This window comes from Oncorhynchus keta, chromosome 11 (assembly GCF_023373465.1).
Source record: "Oncorhynchus keta strain PuntledgeMale-10-30-2019 chromosome 11, Oket_V2, whole genome shotgun sequence".
NCBI classification, from domain to species: Eukaryota; Metazoa; Chordata; class Actinopteri; order Salmoniformes; family Salmonidae; genus Oncorhynchus; species Oncorhynchus keta.
The window spans coordinates 48010927-48033806 of NC_068431.1; the positions used below are offsets into that span (position 1 = coordinate 48010927).

At 43.7% G+C, this 22880-nt stretch overlaps 1 protein-coding gene across 13 annotated transcripts in view; it reads left to right on the forward strand.

Annotated features, from left to right (window-relative positions):
* LOC118390425 (ryanodine receptor 1-like) overlaps positions 1 to 22880 on the forward strand; it is a 73207-nt gene that overhangs the window by 32053 nt on the left and 18274 nt on the right. For 6 of the 13 annotated variants that reach the window (XM_052457357.1, XM_035780980.2, XM_052457361.1 and 3 more), the window contains 29 exons: positions 80 to 243; positions 715 to 793; positions 885 to 974; positions 1096 to 1239; positions 1355 to 1432; positions 1532 to 1607; positions 1734 to 1857; positions 1936 to 2051; positions 2177 to 2244; positions 2374 to 2495; positions 2703 to 2752; positions 2844 to 2904; positions 3011 to 3137; positions 3242 to 3353; positions 3542 to 3623; positions 3721 to 3851; positions 4002 to 4322; positions 4413 to 4653; positions 5241 to 5328; positions 5969 to 6061; positions 6749 to 6763; positions 9327 to 9497; positions 9637 to 9696; positions 9796 to 9930; positions 10578 to 10690; positions 19284 to 19380; positions 19484 to 19590; positions 19700 to 19751; positions 19894 to 19986. In XM_052457357.1, the coding sequence (XP_052313317.1) occupies positions 80 to 243; positions 715 to 793; positions 885 to 974; positions 1096 to 1239; positions 1355 to 1432; positions 1532 to 1607; positions 1734 to 1857; positions 1936 to 2051; positions 2177 to 2244; positions 2374 to 2495; positions 2703 to 2752; positions 2844 to 2904; positions 3011 to 3137; positions 3242 to 3353; positions 3542 to 3623; positions 3721 to 3851; positions 4002 to 4322; positions 4413 to 4653; positions 5241 to 5328; positions 5969 to 6061; positions 6749 to 6763; positions 9327 to 9497; positions 9637 to 9696; positions 9796 to 9930; positions 10578 to 10690; positions 19284 to 19380; positions 19484 to 19590; positions 19700 to 19751; positions 19894 to 19986 (3210 nt within the window). The remainder of the gene's footprint in view (positions 1 to 79; positions 244 to 714; positions 794 to 884; positions 975 to 1095; positions 1240 to 1354; positions 1433 to 1531; positions 1608 to 1733; positions 1858 to 1935; positions 2052 to 2176; positions 2245 to 2373; positions 2496 to 2702; positions 2753 to 2843; positions 2905 to 3010; positions 3138 to 3241; positions 3354 to 3541; positions 3624 to 3720; positions 3852 to 4001; positions 4323 to 4412; positions 4654 to 5240; positions 5329 to 5968; positions 6062 to 6748; positions 6764 to 9326; positions 9498 to 9636; positions 9697 to 9795; positions 9931 to 10577; positions 10691 to 19283; positions 19381 to 19483; positions 19591 to 19699; positions 19752 to 19893; positions 19987 to 22880) is intronic. The other 7 variants (XM_052457360.1, XM_052457364.1, XM_052457366.1 and 4 more) reach the window with 3 other exon arrangements.

Here is a 22880-nt window from a genome sequence, read left to right on the forward strand (position 1 = left end):
GCCTTCAATAAGAAAACGTTGATCTGGTATATCGTTGTAAAGACAAATATTTCGCTATGTCCTCTGGTTCTGGTTTCAGAAATTTGATGCTGAGCTGTTCAAAATTGCCATGCCGTGCATATGCGCCATTGCTGGGGCCATCCCTCCAGATTATGTAGATGCCAGCTACTCCTCCAAGACTGAGAAGAAAGCTTTGGTGGATGCAGAGGGAAACTTTGATCCCAAACCAGTGGAGACCACAAAGTAAGACCCTGGAATGGGAGAAGGCAGTAAACCAATAGGAGAATACTCTAAAACAAATGATAAACTGGGTGATTTGAGCCCTGATTGCTGATTGGCTGAAGGCCATGGTATATATTAGACCGTATACCACGGGTATGACGAGACATTTGTTTTACTGCTCTAATTGCGTTGGTAACCAGTTTATAATAGCGATAAGGCTCTTCGGGGGGTTGTGATGTATGGCCAATATACCACAGCTAAGGGCTGTGTCCAGGCACTCCGCGTTGCGTCTTGCGTAAGAACAGCCCTTAGCCGTGGTATATTGGCCATATACCACACCTCCTCGGGCCTTATAGCTTAAATAGATAAGACACCGTATCAACGGACAGTGTTGATATTTTCATAAATATTACGCAATATCCTCTGCCTTTAGCTACTGTATAGTAAGTTATGACTATGGCGTACTGAAGTCTACGATGTTTTGTATTCTAGTACTATCATCCCTGAGAGATTGGATGGCTTCATCAACAGATATGCTGAGTACACACATGACAAGTGGGCTTTTGAAAAGGTCAGAAAAAAAGATCAACTTGAAGTGTCTGTGCATCAGTACAATGTACTGTGCAACTGAAGTAATTTGCTGCATGTCTGTTCACCTGCAGATTCAGAATAATTGGACGTATGGAGAGATGTTGGATGAAAATTCGAAAACTCACCCCATGCTCCGACCGTACAAAACATTCTCTGAGAAGGTAAGAGGCACAGTTGATCATTTTCTTCCGCAATGCATAGTGATTTCTGTCAACCACCGGAAGGCCTTTATGTTGCTGCTCACTGATGCCCTCAGCCTGTAACGATCTCTTCCCTTTATAGGACAAAGAGATCTACCGTTGGCCCATCAAAGAGTCCATGAAGGCCATGATTGCATGGGAGTGGACTCTGGATCAAACGAGGGAAGGAGAGGAAGCCAAGACTGAGCAGAAGAAGGCAGCCCGGAAGATCTCTCAGACTGCGCAGGTACAGAGAAGTGGGAATATAAAAAAAAAAAAGGATGGAAAAACCGTTTTTCAGATCAGACAGAGATGATGAAAAGTCTTAATGAATGTTACGAATGCAAATATGTGTATTTCAGGCAACATATGACCCCAGCCATGGCTACAGTCCCCAACCAATTGAAATCTCCCACACGGCACTGTCAAGGGAGCTGCAGGTATGATGACGCTGAAGTCTGGACCGTCCGTCTTATTTGCTTCACACATTCTTTTTTTACCATGTTTTTTTTTCTTCTTTTAATGTCTCATTTGCCCAGTCAATGGCAGAACAACTTGCAGAGAACTATCACAACACCTGGGGTCGAAAAAAGAAGATGGAGCTGCAGTCCAAAGGTCAGAGGCCATTCTGTTTTGCGGTGGGGGGGGGGGTGAAAGGGAGAATATAGACTACAGAATTACCAGGCACCTTTCACTTTTAGCAAAGTTAATGGCAACTCTGTGCGTTTTGACTGTGTGTAGGAGGAGGCGCCCACCCTTTGCTTGTGCCCTATGACACCCTGACAGCGAAGGAGAAGGCGCGAGACAGGGAGAAGGCTCACGAGCTTCTCAAATTTCTCCAACTCAATGGATTTGCAGTCACCAGGTAAAAGGAGAAGTCATTGACGTCATCGAAGCAACTGCCTATGTATTAACAAGTCATGCTTTTTAATGCTTTCTCCAGAGGAATGAAAGACATGGAGTCAGACATCTCATCTATCGAGAAGCGCTTCGCCTATGGTTTCCTGCAGAAGCTGTTGAAGTGGATGGAGATCGCCCAAGAGTTCATAGCTCATCTTGGTAGAGTGCACTCTGGGAGGAGGGTGGATGATAATAACCAATGAAATAGTGCTCAGTTAATGTCAGTGTTGACATTTCACTTGTTAACAACACTCCAAAATCTTTTTCCTGCGTGTTTTTTCCAGAGGCTGTGGTGAGCAGTGGCAGAGTGGAGAAGTCACCTCATGAGCAGGAGATCAAATTCTTTGCCAAGGTGAGAGCAGAATCACTTTGAAACAGGCCCGTTTTTTCGAGGGGAGGACAGATGACATTTGATTCAGCTGTTACATGTTTCCTGCAGGGGTATAACGATATATGTGATGATGAACTGTGTTTGTCTCAGATCTTGTTGCCCCTGATCAACCAGTACTTTAAAAACCACTGTCTGTACTTCCTGTCCACACCGGCCAAAGTCCTGGGTAGTGGAGGACATTCCTCTAACAAGGAGAAAGAGATGATTGCCAGGTAACTCTCGGTCACATCGTCTTAAGTATATTGTTACGCCTCACTTTAGTTAGTCGACTTTAGACACTTTTATCTCTATTCATCCTCTCAAGTCTCTCTTTTGAACCTGTGCTGTAATTTCTCCTTTTCTCTTACCTTTATTTTCATAATTCATTCCCTTTCTCTGCATTTCCGCCTCTTTTCTGTTGGATTTCTCTCCTGTCGTAGTATCTTCTGTAAAATGGCTGCTCTGGTGAGACACAGAGTTTCTCTCTTCGGTAAGACATCTGCATTGTCCTGATGATTTAGTTCTGTCTGGTCCAGTCATTTGTTTTTTTTTCCCTTACGTTTCCCTCTGCACTATTTCAGGGAACGACGCTGCTGCTATTGTCAATTGTCTTCACATCCTGGCACGATCACTCGATGCAAGGTATTCGGGCACTTGTCTGAAATGTTTTCACAATCCGAATACAAAGGTATTGGATCAAGATTTTCTCATAGCCGTACTTTTCCCCTCCCTGCTCTGAATTCCTCAGGACGGTGATGAAGTCTGGGCCTGAGATTGTGAAGGCAGGGCTCCGGTCGTTCTTTGAGGGTGCAGCTGATGATATCGAGAAGATGGTGGAGAACCTCAAACTGGGCAAGGTGTCTAAAGGCAACCAGGTAAGAGCAAAGTGTCTACAAGAGAACAGGTAGGAATTGAACAATTCCAGAACTTTTGCCTTTTGGTCTGAAATGTCTTGTCCTGCTGTATGGTCCGTCTACAGCAGGTGAAAGGCGTGTCCCAGAACATCAACTACACCACCATTGCTCTGCTCCCAGTCCTCACCTCCCTGTTCGACCACATCTCTCAGCACCAGTTTGGAGATGATGTCATGCGTGAGTCATATGCCATCACAGCATTCATGACACAGCATTCATGTGATGACACAGCATTCATGACACCGCATTCATGTGATGACACAGCATTCCAGTTTACTTACTCTCAAAACTTTGAAAAGGTGTCTTGTTGATAAAAAATAAATAAAAACATTTTCGTTTTTTTTATGTGTGTTCGTGGTGGTCAGTGGATGATCTCCAGATGTCGTGTTACCGCATCATGTGCGCCATCTACTCCCTGGGCAGTGTCAAGAACCCTCATGTGGAGAGGTGAGTCTGGATCAGGCTCTGTTTCTCTGTGTTAACAGTACAGCAATACAAACCTGATCATCTGTGAGTTTGACTGGCCATGACATCCCTCCTCCAGGCAGAGGCCAGCCCTGGGGGAGTGTCTGGCCCATCTGGCGGCTGCTATGCCTGTGGCCTACCTCGAGCCCCATCTCAATGAGTACAATGCCTTCTCGGTTTACACCACCAAGAGCCCCAGAGAAAGAGCCAGTGAGTGTCCATCTGCTCCTGTGACGTGTTCTCTGTCCAACCCCTGACTTTTGAGTTCCTCAACACTCTCTCCTCTAACCTCCCGTCTCTCTCTCTAACCTCCCGTCTCTCTCTCTGTCTCTCTCGCTCTGTCTCTGTCCATGTCCATAGTCTTGGGTCTGCCCAACGAGGTCCAGGAGTTATGCCAGGACATACCAGAGCTTGACGTTCTGCTGAAAGAGATCGGGGACTTGGCAGAATCAGGTGCCCGTTACACTGAGATGCCCCATGTGATCGAGATCACTCTGCCCATGCTGTGTAACTACCTGCCCCGCTGGTGGGAAAGAGGAGTAGAGAACTTCCCTGAGCTGGAGGGCCAGATCTGCACCGACGTCACCTCTGACCAGCTCAACCAGCTGCTGGGCAGCATCATGAAGATCGTGGTCAACAACCTGGGCATTGACGAGGCCTCCTGGATGAAGAGGCTGGCTGGTGAGGTTGCCACAATGCTGTGTGTGTACTATGCCTGTCTGTGTGTGTTTTCTTGCCATCTCACCACGGCCACTCCTCTTCTATCCCTAGTCTTCTCCCAGCCTATTGTGAGCAGGGCCAGGCCAGAGATGCTCAAGTCCCATTTCATCCCCACCATGGAGAAGCTGAAGAAGAGGACAGGGAAGGTGGTGGCCGAGGAGGACCACCTGCGTATGGAGGGGAAGGCCGAGGGGGACGAGGAGGAGGGCACCATCAGGGATGAGTTTGCTGTGCTCTGCAGGGACCTGTATGCCCTCTACCCTCTCCTCATCCGCTATGTGGACAATAACAGGTACAGCACACAGGCAAACCAGTGGCCAGTCATGTTGTTTTCTTTAGAAATGTACACCCTTTCATATCCAGTATTCTACTGTATGCTAACATTCCATGCCAGAAGCCATTTGTAATGCTGTGTGTGTAGGTGTCAGGGAAGTGAGGCGCAGGAGAATCAAACTTGGTATAAATGGAGTAGTTTAATAACGTTTAACAAAACTCCAAAGCCAAAGTACAATAATAAATAAAAGTGGACACAAGAACCCGTCGGGCACCAATCCAAAATACACAAGCATAAAAAACAAACAATCTCTGACAAGGACATGAGGGGAAACAGAGGGTTAAATACACAACATGTGATTAATGGGATTGGAACCAGGTGTGTAGGAAGACAAGACAAAACCAATGGAGAATGAAAAATGGATCAATGATGGCTAGAAGACCGGTAACGTCGACCGACGAGCACCGCCCGAACAAGGAGAGGCATCGACAACGGCAGAAGTCGTGACACCATTCCCCCTGCCAGTTGTCTTTGCCTACATGTGTGTTGTGGTGTTGGCGGTCTCTTGGTCACTAAAACCTCAAAGAGATGTCCTCCATTTGCAGGGCGAGGTGGTTGACATGCCCTGACCCAGATGCAGAGGAGCTCTTCAGAATGGTTGGAGAGGTCTTCATCTTCTGGTCCAAATCTCATGTGAGTAAATGGTTGAAAGGTGACCACTTTCTCTGTCATATCACCAGCAGCATACCACCCTGCATCCCACTGCCAGTTTGCCTCTGAAGCTAAGCAGGGTTGGTCCTGATCGGTTCCTCGATGGGGGACCAGATGCTGCTGGAAGTGGTGTTGGAGGGCCAGTATGGGGCACACTTCTCTCTGGTCTTAAAATGATCGAATCCCAATGCCCCAGGGCAGTGAAGGGGACATTGCCCTGTGTAGGGTGCCATCTTTCGGATGGGACGTTAAACTGGTGTCCTGATTCTCTGTGGTCATTCAAAACTCCCATGGCACTTTTCGTATCAGTAGGGGCGTTTACCCCGGGGTCCTGGTTAAATTCCCGACCTGGACCCATTTCCATCATGGCCAACTAATCATTCCTAATTGGCATATATCACTCCTTACCGCTCCACCATGCTAGCTGATGTGTGGTGAGCGTTCTGGCACAAAATGGTTGCCATGCGTCACCCAGGTGAGTGCCACACATTGGTGGTGGATGAGGTGAGTTTCCCCCTTACTGTGTAAAGCTCTTTGAGTACCTCAGTTGGTGCTATATAAACCCAATCTACTATTATTGTTTATGTTATTCCTTTTCTTTCTCTTTCTTGTGTCTCTGTAGAACTTCAAGCGAGAGGAGCAGAACTTTGTGGTGATGAATGAGATTAATAACATGTCTTTCCTCACTGCTGACAGCAAGAGCAAGATGAGCAAGGTGAGACCATCTGGGGTTAAAGAGCCGTTCAGTTACCTTCAGCGTTGAAATGTTGTGACACGTTAGACTGATGCCAGCGGATTTTGGGGGAGACTATGGATTTCTGAAACGTCGATCATAAATGAGGTCATGGAGCCGGCGTTTCATTTCACGTCCTGCATCATTTGCTTTCAAATGTTTCAACACCAAAAAAAAAAAAATGAAGATGTCTGACTTACTTAATTGTCAATTCATTTTTTGATCTTCTCCTAGCCTGTTGGAGCAAACCATATTGTGTTTAATTTACCTATACAAATTGGGTGTATATTTTTCAAAACTGTGTACTTAATATCTGCATAGCACAATGCTGTATCATCACTGACAATAACCTTACAGAAAAGGCTCTTCTTTCAAGTCTTTTCCCTACAAAATCTTCAGCAGGTATTGTATATCAGAAACCTTTAAAAAATGTTTGTTTTTTGCTAGATCATTTTGGCAACTTTTCAGCCATGTTTTTCATGCCGGCCTTGGCCTCTCTCTCTCTCTCTCTCTCCGTTTGAGGACTAAGAGAAGCATACGATCCTAATCTATAAGATTAGTCCGTGTATATGCCAGTAGAGAGGTCGAGTATTGTAGCGATAGCAGGTGTGTTAAGTGTTCTCTCTTTGACCCTTGTCCTCTTTTTCTGTGTTGATGCTGGGTTTCCAGGGCAGCGACTCAGAGGTTAGACTTTTGTTTCTGCACGACCGCTGTGCTGACCGCATGGCACCTCACTTTTGAGGGGCTTTTCATCAACCCCTCCGACACACTGGCACACCGGGACACCACAACCACACTTCTAGCGTGTTCCAATACAACACCCACACACAGCTAGCGGCCAAATACTTTTTATATAGAGACAGGTGTGCATGTCCACTCGGTAACTAGCTACGTGTTTCGCACTCTACCGCAACACCAATGGGACGAAACTGGGTCCAGCATTTCACATGTTTATATCTGCACGATGACGCACAGAAATAGAAAACAGTTGGTCTGAATTGACTTACATGCGTCACTGATATGCTTTAGATCCAGTTACACTGTCGACAACACTGGGGACTGGCTTGTGTTCACATATCTAGACGGTGACATACACTCAGCTAAACGTCCAGCTCTTAACCCCTCATAAAACGTTTACTGGTCATCTGCATAGAATTACATTCATAAACACACTTGTGTGACCGAGTGTGTGACAGGCACAGTAGAAAAGGCCAGAGAAAAGCAGCATACTGATACAACACTATTGGACGAAGGGCCGGGCCATCGTGGGCCACCCTCAGTCCTGCCAGTGTGTGACGGGGGGAGTCTGGAGGAGCTTGATGAAAGTACTCTGCCTTAGAGTCGGGCTCATGGCACTAGGCTCCGCACTTGGCCTGCCCAAAGCAGCAGTGGGAGCAGAGTGCCATCATCCTGCCAATGAGTTTGCACTTAGTTGATTGTAGTTGGGTTGGAGTCATCCTGTCATGTCTTTACTTTTCTGTTGAAGGTTGGTTGGTCTATAGCGTTTGTGATCAAGCTCACTCCGCAAGGGGATGTTAGCCCCCCTCTCTGCGCTCAGCACTCACTCCCTTTAACTGCGTCAGACCAAGGCTAAGCTTCTTCATGTCTCCCAGTCAGTCTCCACCCACCCACCTGTCCCACTTTAACCCTGACCTGACACTATATTTAACAGGACCGAAGCAGGTCTCTGGGACAAGCTCTATACTACCCTATGTAGAATATGCCTGATGTGACTTTACCTCACCTCATTCTATTTTAATCAAACCTGTCTTCTAAAATCTCCCCTAAAACCATCGCACCCACCTTCCTCTAAGCGAGCCTTATTCGTAACACACTCCTTGCATTGAAGTACTGGTTTGGAGAAGCGGTTGAATCTGCCTGGACTTATCAGTGGCTTTGAAACACTCCTACCACTCACACACACACTCACAGGGGAACGTAACGGGGAAAAGCTAGATGCACTTTTTTCGTACTCTGAGCTGCATCTACGTAGAGCAGTTCACTGTAACACATTGCTCTCACTTTTCACCACTGCAGATTCCCTTAGTCCTTCAGTGCATTTATCTACGACACGTTCTCTGTTCGTACGAACGTTGCCATAGAAGTAGCAGTTAGAATACTAAATTAATAGGATCTCTATAGGCTTTGCATCCTTTCCTGTTCTGTGGGGCGGCCATTACTACGGGCTCCTGTTATTTCACTCCTTTGGCCATCCTCAGCCTGCTGTATGACACACACATACAAGATTGCTGAGGACGTCATAGAGGGCAGACAACAGACAATGTTCCCTCACAGAAACAGCACAGGAGTGCGGGAGAAAAGCACAGGGGCGACGGAACATATCCCACGGACATTTGGTTTGCTTGTGTGATTTGCTAGTTGGTAGCTAACACCTTCAGTCTGATTCTAGTTCCCATCAACGTGATGCTACTAACAGCAAATCGTTTTGTGTGTTTTCAACAGGAGCGTCTGTTACTCTCCGACACCATATAACTTATTCATTCTTCACCTAGTTCTGCTGGTGCCAAACTCACCTGAGAAACATACCGCAGAAGGTTGTGTTTCCATCGAATGCTGGATGGTTTTTCATGTGGACGTAATGTGTGTGTTGTAAGCATGTTTTTATATGTGCAGTTTGACTGATTTCCTATCCTACAGATTAGAATGATTCCTTTCAGTTGTCGTCCCCCAACCCCATCACCCCCCCCAGCCCCAACCCCCCCAGTCCTTCTCAATACACTATTACATTCTCACATTCCCCTCCCCTTACCAGCCAGGAGTACAGAGATTCAGATCATTATGGTGCTGAGATGTAGCCCTCATTCCGGGTATCCGTAGGTTGCTCATTCAGTACATTGCTTGTCCACATGCCGCAAACACTGAAGGATATGGTAATGTAAAGGAAGTGACCTAGACGGAAGGGTTCAGAGAGGAGTCCATGGCTCTTGATATTACAGGGTGTTAATTATTGGCATTGTGAGAGCTACTGTCCGGGTGAACAGGTAGGGGGACACTGTCTAACTCAACAGGTCATTCAAATGAGAAGAAATGGTCACATGTCCACTGGAATACAAGTAGCAAGTTGGGAATAATGCGTGTTGTGACATTGAATCAGTGCTGTCATGGGTTCAATGCTAAGCAGTGTTACTTGATACGTGGTACAGTGCCCCCGCATAGTGGTTGTGGCGCCAACCGTATGTATGAGGAAGACATGCGTAACGCCTTGGTCCCTCCTTATGTTCTCCAGGCTGGTGGCTCAGACGTGGAGCGTACCAAGAAGAAGAGACGGGGAGACCGTTACTCGGTGCAGACGTCACTTATTGTGGCTGCCCTGAAAAAGATGCTCCCCATCGGCCTCAACATGTGCTCCCCTGCTGATCATGAGCTTATCAACCTGGCCAAGATCCGATACTCGTTGGTAGTGTGCCCTCCCTCGGCTGTCTTGAATAACTCTGCCATAGTAACCATGTAGACTAGTCTTATGTGCCGGACCATAGGGCTGTATATCTAGACAAAGAAATTGTTCCCAAAATAAATATCAAAACATTTTCTTCCAGAGGGACACTGATGAGGAAGTAAGGGAGTTCTTGCAAAACAACCTGCATCTTCAAGGCAAGGTAAGATGGAGTGGGTAGGTACAGGAAAGTGATACATGTTGTTCCTCCAGCTGCAGTGTGTGTTCCCCCAGCTGCAGTGTGTGTGTGTGTTGTGTCCAGGTAGAGAACCCGTCCATGCGCTGGCAGATGTCCCTATATAAGGAGATGGCAGGGAAGGCGGAAGATGCTGACGCTCCAGATAAGGTGGTGAAGAGGGTGCAGGAGGTGTCAGCTGTGCTCTATCACATTGAAGTGGTGAGTAGAGTAATACACCCATGTTCAAACCTACAGCTTCAATATAATCCCACAGCGTCAATATAATCCCACAGCGTCAATGTAATCCCACAGCGTCAATATAATCCCACAGCGTCAATATAATCCCACAGCGTCAATATAATCCCACAGCGTCAATATAATCCCACAGCGTCAATATAATCCCACAGCGTCAATATAATCCCACAGCGTCAATATAATCCCACAGCGTCAATATAATCCCACAGCGTCAATATAATCCCACAGCGTCAATATAATCCTACAGCGTCAATATAATCCCACAGCGTCAATATAATCCCACAGCGTCAATATAATCCTACAGCGTCAATATAATCCCACAGTGTCCCTATAATCCCACAGAGTCAATATAATCCCACAGCGTCAATATAATCACACAGCGTCAATATAATCCCACAGCGTCAATATAATCCTACAGCGTCAATATAATCCCACAGCGTCAATATAATCCCACAGCGTCAATATAATCCTACAGCGTCCCTATAATCCCACAGTGTCAATATAATCCCACAGCGTCAATATAATCCTACAGCGTCCCTATAATCCTACTTGACACACATGGCATGATGTCAGTGGTGCCGTTTCTCTCAGTTATTTCTTCTCTCACTTAGACGGAGCACCCTTTCAAATCCAAGAAGATGGTGTGGCACAAACTGCTGTCCAAGCAGAGACGCAAGGCTGTGGTAGCCTGCTTTAGGATGACGCCACTCTACAACCTACCCAGGTCAGAGAGACTTACTTACAGCCTTGTATTTAAACACATATACACACATATACACAATGTACAAAACATTAAAAACGTATTAAGAACACATGAACATTAAGAGCCTATATGTTGAGAGAATGCCAAGTGTGTGCAATGCTGTCATCAAAAGCAAAGGGTGGCTACTTTGAAGAATCTAAAATCTAAAATATATTTTGATTTGTTTTAACACTTTTTTGGTTACTACATGATTCTATGTGTTATTTCATAGTTTTGATGCCTTCACTATTTTTCTACAATGTAGAAAATATAGTGTGTGTGTGTGTGTGTGTGTATTTACAGTTGAAGCTGGAGACTCATATCTCCCTCACTAACTTTAAGCACCAGCTGTCAGAGCAGCTCACAGATCACTGCACCAGTACACAGCCCATCTATAAATATCCCATCCAACTACCTCATCCCCATACTGTTTTTTTCTCTCCTTTGCACCCAAGTATCTCTACTTGCACATTCATCTTCTGCACATCTATCACTCCAGTGTTTAATTGCTGAATTATAATTATTTTGCCACTATGGCCTATTTATTGCCTTACCTCCCTTATCTTACTTCATTTGCACACACTGTATATATATACTTTTTTCATATTGTGTTATTGACTGTATGTTTGTTTATTCCATGTGTAACTCTGTGTTGTTGTTTGTGCCGCACTGCTTTACTTCATCTTGGCCAGGTCGCAGTTATAAATGAGAACTTGGCAGTTTTAACGACTCCAACCTATATGTATGTAAACTTTATACACAGTTGAAGTTTACATACACTTTTTGGAGTCATTAAAACTTGTTTTTCAACCACTCTGCAAATTGCTTGTTAACAAACTATATTTTTGGCAAGTCGGTTAGGACATCTACTTTGTGCATGACACAAATCATTTTTCCAACAATTGTTAACAGACAGATTATTTCACTTATAATTCACTGTATCACAATTTCAAGTATACTTAGTTGACTGTGCCTTTAAACAGCTTGGGAAATTCCAGAAAATTATGTCATGGCTTTAGAAGCTTCTGATAGGCAAATTGACATAATTTGAGTCAATTTGAGGTGTACCTGAGGTCTTGAAATACATCCAATCTTCAAACTCAGTGCCTCTTTGCTAGACATAATTGGAAAATCAAAAGAAATCAGCCAAAACCTCAGAAAAAAAGTCTGGTTCATCCTTGCGAGCAATTTCCAAACTCCTGAAGGTACCTCCTTCATCTGTACAAACAATAGTACGCAAGTATAAACACCATGGGACCACGCAGCCGCCATACCGCTCAGGAAGAAGACGCATTCTGTCTCCTAGAGATGAACATACTTTGGTGCGAAAAGTGCAAATCAATCCCAGAACAACAGCAAAGGATCTTGTGAAGATGCTGGAGGAAACAGGTACAAAAGTATCTATATCCACAGTAAAACGAGTCCTATATCGACATAACGTGAAAGGCCGCTCAGCAAGGAAGAAGCCACTGCTCAAAAACCGCCATAAAAAAGCCAGACTACGGTTTGCAACTTCACATGGGGACAAAGATCATTATTTTTGGAGAAATGTCCTCCCGTCTGATGAAACAAAAAATAGAACTGTTTGGCCATAATGACCATTGTTATGTTTGGAGGAAAAAGGGGGAGGCTTGCAAGCCAAAGAACACCATCCCAACCGTGAAGCACGGGGGTGGCAGCATCACGTTGTGGGGGTGCTTTGCTGCAGGAGGGACTGGTGCACTTCACAAAATAGATGACGTCACGAGGAAGGAAAATTATGTGGATATATTGAAGCAACATCTCAAGGCATCAGTCAGGAAGTTAAAGCTTGGTCACAAATGGGTCTTCCAAATGGATAATGACCCCAAGCATACTTCAAAACTTGTGGTAAAATTAAGGACAACAAAGTCAAGGTATTGGAGTGGCCATCACAAATCCCTGACCTCAATCCTATAGAAAATTTGTGGGCAGAACTGAAAAAGTGTGTGCGAGCAAGGAGGCCTACAAACCTGACTCAGTTACACCAGCTCTGTCAGGAGGAATGGGCCAAAATTCACCCAAGTTATTGTGGGAAGCTTGTGGAAGGATACCCAACACATTTGACCCAAGTTCAACAATTTAAAGGCAATGCTACCAAATACTAATTGAGTTTGTCAACTTCTGACCCACTGAGAATGTGATGAAAGAAATAAAAGCTGAAATCAATCATTCTCTCTACTATTATTCTGACATTTCACATTCTTAAAATAAAGTGGTGATCCTAACTGACCTAAAACAGGGAATTTTTACTTGGATTAAATGTCAGGGATTGTGAAAAACTGAGTTTAAATGTATTTGGCTAAGGTGTATGTAAACATCCGACTTCAACTATATATATATATATGTGTGTATGTGTGTATACACACGCATCTTTTAAAAATATATTTTCCACTACCATCCCCCTCCCCTAATTGGAGTAAACTAATGAACAACAACACTAAGGCTTCTACTTCTAGCTTGTACATTTTACGTACACAATCTATTTTACAATAGTTATATTTAGTTTGTTTTAGTCCCACCCTTCAGCTCCGTTCAACTCCTCCCATCTATCTCTTAACACCATCCATATTGTACTTCTATTTTTCGTATATTTTTCAACTGCGCTGTGATGCTTCACAAAAGTTCTGAACCTTTCTATTTTCATAGTTTCTATAGATTGTTAAAGAAAATGTTTTGCTGAAAGTATTATTGATTGATTGACTATGGCTTTTCAAATCACCCAGTAGTGTTATCTGCAGATTTAGCTCCAGGTAAATGTTGCAATTCTTCAGCCATTCCTGAACCTGTGACCAAAAATTAGCTACATATGGACAGTCCCCAAAATAAATTACCTAATGACTCTGACTCTTCGCAGCAATATCTGCAGAGCTGGGAAGCTTGTATCCCCCATATATGTGGATATATATATATTCTATTGGTTGCAAGATTTTTGTATAATAATTTTAATTGAAAAAGTTTTGAATCCGGTGTCGTTTTCCGTATCATTTCATAAACCACGTTCCATGGAATCGATACATCGAAATCTCTTCCCATCTATTTTGCAATCTATAGGGTACAGCTGTTTTATTTTTTGGTCCTTAAATGAAACTGGTACATATTTTAATTTATCACAATTTTCCTTAACACATTTTGGTCTTTATTGCAGGGCCGACAGACCAGTTCCTTACTTTTTCCACTTTCCTCTTCCATTTTTGCGGTAATGCTGCAATTAGTTGGTTGTAATTTTGGGTAAAGCAAACATTTACATATATTTTTGTTAGTTGCATGTGTGACAAAACTCCACCAGTTCTATTTATGATATAATTTACAAAGTTTATACTTTTTTTATATAAAAAAAGAATGGTTATTTTATATTTGAGTATCCACAATATTTTTTGTATTATTTGTTCAGTCTTTTCTGGTTGATTAAACTGAAATTGCAACCAACTTTCTATGGCTTGTTTTAAAAATAACAATATTTTTTTTGCATTTTCAAATAAACTAAAGTGAGAGGTTGTAATCTGAATAAAGGGAAAAAGGCCATTCTTGAACATGGGGGTCAACATTCTTACTAATTTGCTAGAGAACCAGTTTGGATTGAATTATAACTTTTGTATGATTGATGCCTTTAATGCTTTAATATTTAATAATTTCTGCCCTCTGAATTCATATTCATTATATAAATAGGCCCTTTTAATTTTGTCTTGCTTGCCATTCCAAATCAAATTTGATATTTTTTGCTTGTGTAAGTACAAAAACGGGTCACTAGGTGTAGGCAAGAACATAACCAAATGGGTGAACTGTGATATGACTAAGGAGTTAGGGAGATTTTTTCCCCCACAATAGATAGGTATTTTCCTTTCCATGGTAGCAAATCAAAATCAAATCGTACATCAGCTGATATCTCAAAGTGCTGTACAGAAACCCAGCCTAAAACCCCAAACAGCAAGCAATGCAGGTGTAGAAGCACGGTGGCTAGGAAAAACTCCCTAGAAAGGCCAAAACTTAGGAAGAAACCTAGAGAGGAACCAGGCTATGTGGGGTGGCCAGTCCTCTTCTGGCTGTGCCGGGTGGAGATTATAACAGAGCATGGCCAAGATGTTCAAATGTTCATAAATGACCAGCATGGTCCAATAATAATAAGGCAGAACAGTTGAAACTGGAGCAGCAGCACGGCCAGGTGGACTGGGGACAGAAAGGAGTCATCATGTCAGGTAGTCCTAAGGCATGGTCCTAGGGCTCAGGTCCTCCGAGAGAGAAAGAGAGAATTAGAGAGAGCACACTTAAATTCACACAGGACACCGAATAGGACAGGAGAAGTACTCCAGATATAACAAACTGACCCTAGCCCCCGACACATAAACTACTGCAGCATAAATACTGGAGGCTGCAAAAGCACAGCCCCCACACCACTAGAGGGATATCTTCAACCACCAACTTACCATCCTGAGACAAGGCCGAGTATAGCCCACAAAGATCTCCGCCACGGCACAACCCAAGGGGGGTGCCAACCCAGACAGGAAGATCACATCAGTGACTCAACCCACTCAAGTGACGCACCCCTCCTAGGGACGGTATGAAAGAGCCCTAGTAAGCCAGTGACTCAGCCCCTGTAATAGTGTTAGAGGCAGAGAATCCCAGTGGAAAGAGGGGAACCGGCCAGGCAGAGACAGCAAGGGCGGTTCGTTGCTCCAGAGCCTTTCCGTTCTCCTTCCCACTCCTGGGCCAGACTATACTCAATCATTTACATTACATTTACATTTAAGTCATTTAGCAGACGCTCTTATCCAGAGCGACTTACAAATTGGTGCATTCACCTTATGACATCCAGTGGAACAGCCACTTTACAATAGTGCATCTAAATCTTTTAAGGGGGGGGGGTGAGAAGGATTACTTTATCCTATCCTAGGTATTCCTTAAAGAGGTGGGGTTTCAGGTGTCTCCGGAAGGTGGTGATTGACTCTGCTGTCCTGGCGTCGTGAGGGAGTTTGTTCCACCATTGGGGAGCCAGAGCAGCGAACAGTTTTGACTGGGCTGAGCGGGAACTGTACTTCCTCAGTGGTAGGGAGGCGAGCAGGCCAGAGCTGGATGAACGCAGTGCCCTTGTTTGGGTGTAGGGCCTGATCAGAGCCTGGAGGTACTGAGGTGCCGTTCCCCTCACAGCTCCGTAGGCAAGCACCATGGTCTTGTAGCGGATGCAAGCTTCAACTGGAAGCCAGTGGAGAGAGCGGAGGAGCGGGGTGACGTGAGAGAACTATTATATTATTATTATTATATTATTATATTATTATTCACCTTATAGTCTGAGTTCCTGGATTAGGACCTGCGCCGCTTCCTGTGTGAGGCAGGGTCGTACTCTGCGGATGTTGTAGAGCATGAACCTACAGGAACGGGCCACCGCCTTGATGTTAGTTGAGAACGACAGGGTGTTGTCCAGGATCACGCCAAGGTTCTTAGCGCTCTGGGAGGAGGACACAATGGAGTTGTCAACCGTGATGGCGAGATCATGGAACGGGCAGTCCTTCCCCGGGAGGAAGAGCAGCTCCGTCTTGCCGAGGTTCAGCTTGAGGTGGTGATCCGTCATCCACACTGATATGTCTGCCAGACATGCAGAGATGCGATTCGCCACCTGGTCATCAGAAGGGGGAAAGGAGAAGATTAATTGTGTGTCGTCTGCATAGCAATGATAGGAGAGACCATGTGAGGTTATGACAGAGCCAAGTGACTTGGTGTATAGCGAGAATAGGAGAGGGCCTAGAACAGAGCCCTGGGGGACACCAGTGGTGAGAGCGCGTGGTGAGGAGACAGATTCTCGCCACGCCACCTGGTAGGAGCGACCTGTCAGGTAGGACGCAATCCAAGCGTGGGCCGCGCCGGAGATGCCCAACTCGGAGAGGGTGGAGAGGAGGATCTGATGGTTCACAGTATCGAAGGCAGCCGATAGGTCTAGAAGGATGAGAGCAGAGGAGAGAGAGTTAGCTTTAGCAGTGCGGAGCGCCTCCGTGATACAGAGAAGAGCAGTCTCAGTTGAATGACTAGTCTTGAAACCTGACTGATTTGGATCAAGAAGGTCATTCTGAGAGAGATAGCGGGAGAGCTGGCCAAGGACGGCACGTTCAAGAGTTTTGGAGAGAAAAGAAAGAAGGGATACTGGTCTGTAGTTGTTGACATCGGAGGGATCGAGTGTAGGTTTTCAGTAAAGACTTAAAGGTTGAGACCGAGTTTGCGTCTCTTACATGGGTAGGCAGACCATTCCATAAAAATGGAGCTCTATAGGAGAAAGCCCTGCCTCCAGCTGTTTGCTTAGAAATTCTAGAGGCAATTAGGAGGCCTTTGTCTTGTGACCGTAGCGTACGTGTAGGTATGTACGGCAGGACCAATTCAGAGAGATAGGTAGGAGCAAGCCCATGTAATGCTTTGTAGGTTAGTAGTAAAACCTTGAAATCAGCCCTTGCCTAGCAAGATCTTATCTATTTTTGCTAACTTTTGATTAACATTTATTGGCATAAGATCATTTCTTTCTTTCGGGATATGTATACCAAGAATGTCCACATCCCCGTCAGACCATTTTATTGGTAAACTACACGGTAATGTAAAAGTTGTATTTTTTAGTGATCCAATACGTAATATTTATCATAATTTGGTTTTAATCCAGATAGGTTAGAAAAAGTACCTAGATCCTCTATGAGGCTGTGGAGGTATCCAAATTGTGGATTTAAAGAAAACATGAATCATCAGTGTACAATGACACCTTTTTGTTTTTAAGCCCTGGATTTCTAACCCCTTAATATTATTGTTGGATCTGATTTTAACAGCTAAAATTTCGATGGCAATAATAAATAGATATGCCGATAGTGGACAACGTTGTTTTACTCCTCTTGACAGTTTAAAACTTTCTGAGAAGTAGACATTATTTTACTATTTTACACCTGGGTTACTATACATAACTAACCCATTTTATAAGAGATTCTCCAAAATTGAAATATTCCAGGCATTTATCAAAAGCCTTTTCAAAGTCAGCTATGAATACCAGGCCTTGTTTCCCAGATGTTTCATAGTGTTCTATTGTTTCCAGTGCTTGTCTTATATTATCTCCAATGTATTGTCCATGTAAAAAACTTGTCTGATTTTGATTAATAATATCCAACAAATACCTTTTTAATTCTATGCGCTAAGCATTTTACTCTCATTTTTGCATCACAACACTGTAGTGTAAGAGGCCTCCAATTTTTTTAATGGACTATATCTTTATATGTACCACTTGGATCCTGTTTCAGTAATAATGAAAGCGGTCCGATACTATAACTGTCCTCTGAGTATATCAAAAAAGGTTTGGTATACCTCTGCCTAGAAGACCAGCATCCTGGAGTCGCCTCTTGACTGTTGACGTTGAGACTAGTGTTTTGTGGATACTATTTAATGAAGCTGCCAATTAGGGACTTGTGAGGCGTCTGTTTCTCAAACTAGACACTCAAATGTACATGTCTTCTTGATCAGTTGTGCACCGGGGCCTCTTTCTATTCTGGTTAGATCCAGTTTGCTCTGGTCTGTGAAGGGAGTAGTACACAGCATTGTACAATATCTTCAGTTTCTTGGTAATTTCTCACATGGAATAGCCTTCATTTCTCAGAACAAGAATAGACTGACGAGTTTCAGAAGAAAATACTTTGTTTCTGGCCATTTTGAGCCTGTAAACAAACCCACAAATGCTGATGCTCCAGATCCTCAACTAGTCTAAAGAAGGACAGTTTTATTGCTTCTTTAATTAGCACAACCATTTTCAGCTGTGCTAACATAATTGCAAAAGGGTTTTCTAATGATCAATTAGCCTTTTTAAAACGATAAACTTGGATTAGCTAACACAACGTGACATTGGAACACAGGAGTGATGCTTGCTTATAATGGGCCTCTGTACGCTTATGTAGATATTCCATTACAAATGAGATGTTTCTAGCTACAATAGCCATGTCTACACTGTATTTCTGATCAATTTGATGTTATTTTAATGGACAAAAGATTAGCTTTTCTTTCAAAATCAAGGCCATTTCTAAGTGACCCCAAACTTTTGAACGGTAGTATATATTCACTTTCTTGAATAAATTCCTCCATTTATTTTTGTTTTCCCTCTAACTTATTCTGAGCCTCTATGGTACCGTTCTTTTTATTGCTGTTTATCTGTACTGTTAGTCCTTCCATTTTCCTATGGACTCTTTCGACCTAAATTGCTTTTGCTTCAGAGATGGGCACTGAATTGCATGGCCTCCAAATGTAAATGTTAAAAGTGTCCCATACAATAAGGGGATCTGCTGTACCTATGTTATGTCGGGAAAAAGTTGGTTATACATTTTTCTTTCCTAGTTAAAAACAAGTTATCATCCAATGGGCTTTGGTCAAATTTCCAACATCCTCGCCCACATGGAAATTCTGTAGAAGTAATATATTCCAATTATGCGATGGCCCGACCGCATTCTGTCCATTATCAACAACAGCACTTTTGGTGCCACTGTATATTTAATAACACCCAGCCACAAGTAAAATACAGATACTAACATTTTTTTTTCTGTCTGACTCACAGGCATAGAGCTTCCAATATGTTCTTGGAAGGGTACAAACGCAACTGGATCCATACCGAGGGCTACTCCTTTGAGGACAGAATGATAGACGACTTGTCTGTAAGCTCTGCCGCCGCATGCTTGACTCACCTTTGGAGGATTTCAGGATCTGAGAGTTTTTCCTCCTATAGTTTTTACTCCCACATTTCTTTCTCTCACACAGAAAGCCATGGAGCAGGAAGGAGAGGAGGAGGAAGAGACGGAGACCAAGCCAGACCCCCTTCACCAGCTCATTTTGCATTTCAGCCGAACTGCTCTCACAGAAAAGAGGTGGGACTCCTCTTTCTCCCTCGAGTATTTTAGTTGAGCAGCTTTTGGATTTGAATTCAACACACCTTTGATATGTTGCCTAAACCTCTGGTCCTTCTGTTTGTTACAGTAAACTTGATACAGATTACCTATATATGGCTTACGCTGATATTATGGCAAAGGTGAGTTATCTTTGTTTGAATGACATTTTAGGGGGTTACATTTTAGCGTGTTATGGTTATTTGTATTTTAATGTGTTGTTGTTTTGTTTACAGTAAGTAATGTTTTTTTGATGTTTTTTTTTTCATTTTCTTTGTGTTGTAGAGCTGCCACATTGGTGAGGAGGACGAAGGGGGAGAGGAGGTGGAGGAAGGGGCTGAGGATGAGATGTCCTTTGAGGTGCGACAGACAGAACTGGTATGGGGCGACCAGGGACAGGGGACCGGGGAGACACTGGAGCGGTAGCTCTCGACGCATCGAGTGACCACATCTTTTCACTGCACATCAGCCCCCATGCATATGTCTTTCTTCTGTCTCTCCTGTCTGTTTCATCTCTCTTTCTACTGTATGTGTGTTGCTTCATCAAAAATGTTCTGTCCCTCTTTCTCCTTATGTGTGTTTTGCGTCAACCCAAATGTTTCTGGATTGTACCTTGCCATTGTGGTTAACATCGTGGTTAACATTCTGGAGATGTTGCATGACAAAGTGATCCGGGAAAAAAACACATTCTGTAGACCAGGCATCATCAACTAGTTTCTGCCGCAGGGGAAAAAATGATTGAGTGGATGGTTGGGGGGGTTGGATCATAATTACAAATCATTTGTAGACTGCAAATTGATTGAAAGAAGCCTCAACAGATATAATATTGGACTAAAGCAATCATTTCAAACTTTGCTTACATTTGTATATGATCACGTTTCTCTATTATGCGTGGGAATACTTGGGAACAGATTTCCAAAATTAAAATCACTTGGGGCTGATTTCCTGGTGTTTTTACAGAATTTTATGTCCATCAAAAAAAAGTATTTTTATTTTTATATATATATATAAAAAGAGAATAATAATGTTTGCTCAGAAACCTGCTGCGGGCCAACTACGGCCGCCAGTTCAGCAACCCTACTGTAGACCATACAAAAATCATGTGGACCCTCCTAAAGCATCGACCTACCTGCTAAGCACAAAGTTCCACTGATGTATATTCCTTCAATTTGGCAGGCAGAATGTGTTTACATGGGTCAAATTAATGTTGTCAAGATATAATGGCTCCTCCATTTTTTTTGCCAGAAATACAAATGACATTTTCCATAATTTGTATATACACTCAGTGGCCAGTTTGTTAGGTACACCACCCCGTTTCACGAAAATGGTTCGCTCCTACAGACAGTGAGCAACGTGGCTTGCTATATAAAGCAGGCAGACAGGCATCAAGGCATTCAGTTAGTGTTCGATTGAACGTTAGAAGGGGCAAAACGGGTGACCTAAGTGACTGAGCGTGGTATGATCGTCGGTGCCAGGCGCTCAGGTTCCAGTATCTCAGAAACGACCGGCCTCCTGGGCTTTTCACGCACGGCATTTTCTAGAGTTTTCCAGAGAATGGTAAGAAAAACAAAAAACCAGTCATCGCCAGTCCTGTGGGGAAAATGGCTTGGTGATGAGAGGTCGAAGGAGAATGACAAGAATTGTGCAAGCTTACATGCAGGCCACAAACAGGCAAATATAGGCGCAGTGCAACAAGTGGTTTGTAGAACGGCATCTCGAAACGCACAACTCGTCGATCCTTGTCGCGGATGGGCTATTGCAACAGATGACCACACCTGGTTCCAGTCCTATCAGTTTAAAACAAGAAGAAGAGGCTCCAGTGGGCACGTGATCACCAACACAGGCCAATTGAGGAGTGGAAAAAGATTGCCATCGGCATGACGCAACAGGAACTGGGATTCGTCGGACCAAGCAGAGACAGGGTTTGGCGTATGCGGCATTACCTTTATATCGTATATTATATGGCCCCATCCTGCCTGGTGTCAGCGGTATAGGCTGGTCGTGTAATTGTGTTGGGAATGTTTTCTTGGCGCACGTTAGGTCCCTTGATACCTATTGAGAAACGTGTCAATTCCCGAAGAATTCGGTTGGTTTTGGAGGCAAAGGGGGGTCCGACCTGGTAGTAGATGGGTGTACCTAATAAATTGTGTATATCGGTATATTTTAATATTTATATATAGTAAGTGGTATGTTTGGATGAATAGGAATTCTGTAAATAGTTACCTTTTAGAGTGGAGGAGGTCATTAGCCATGTTGTTAGCTACATGTATACTACTACACATTGTCCCAAGTCTAGCCTATCACTGTCAGCTCATACCCCTTGTGTACTGTATGGTCTTTCATGTAGATTCAGATGGGAATCTCTAACAGAACAGATCCTGTCTGTTTCTCAGATGGGAGTCTCTAACAGAACTGATCCTGTCTGTTTCTCAGATGGGAATCTCTAACAGAACAGATCCTGTCTGTTTCTCGGATGGGAATCTCTAACAGAACTGACCCTGTCTGTTTCTCACACCGTAACCAACTAATGAACCTTTGACTGACTTCTGTCCGTGGCAGTTCCATGTTCTCTTTCCGCTCTCCCACTTACTCTGGCATAACACATTAATTTCTATTGACGGAATGTTACTAATCAATGTTGTTCCTTTCCATACTTACTTAGCGTATTGACCAATAGACTACAGTGAAAGCCAGTCTACTCTCCTAGACACATAGGCAGACATACAGTAACAGTATGTGTACACATAGTTACAGCACTTTCACTGGTAGACAGACTATACTATACCTCAGGCAGGGCTTATCCCCCAAAAAACTATTGTTTCCATGGATTGGAAACCCTCTAAGTAATGCCAAGTGCACCTTCACCACACTTACTGGGTAGACCATGGTCAGGCATACGCGGGCGGTGGGTGGCGCTTTGGGTGGGTGTGGGTGGGTTAGGAGGGTGGGAGGCTGTGGGTGGGGATACTGATAAAACATGTCTGTATTTTGTTTGAATTCAATCTTGTTTTAAAGAAAATGTTGGTTACAGTATTACATCTGGTTCCTTTTTATACCTTTTTATATATGCTGAACTGCATTACAGTAAATGTGGTTCTGTGACAAAGAGATGTTTTGGGTTTTTTAAAATAGAAACGTCATCATATTCCTTTGAGCAGAACAGCTCCACTCGGAGGGCTGTGTGAAGTTCAAAATGTGATTATAAGACACCAGGGGAGAAGCTGTGGTTATTCAATATATCCTGTATGGTCCCTTTGCATTTGCTACCACTG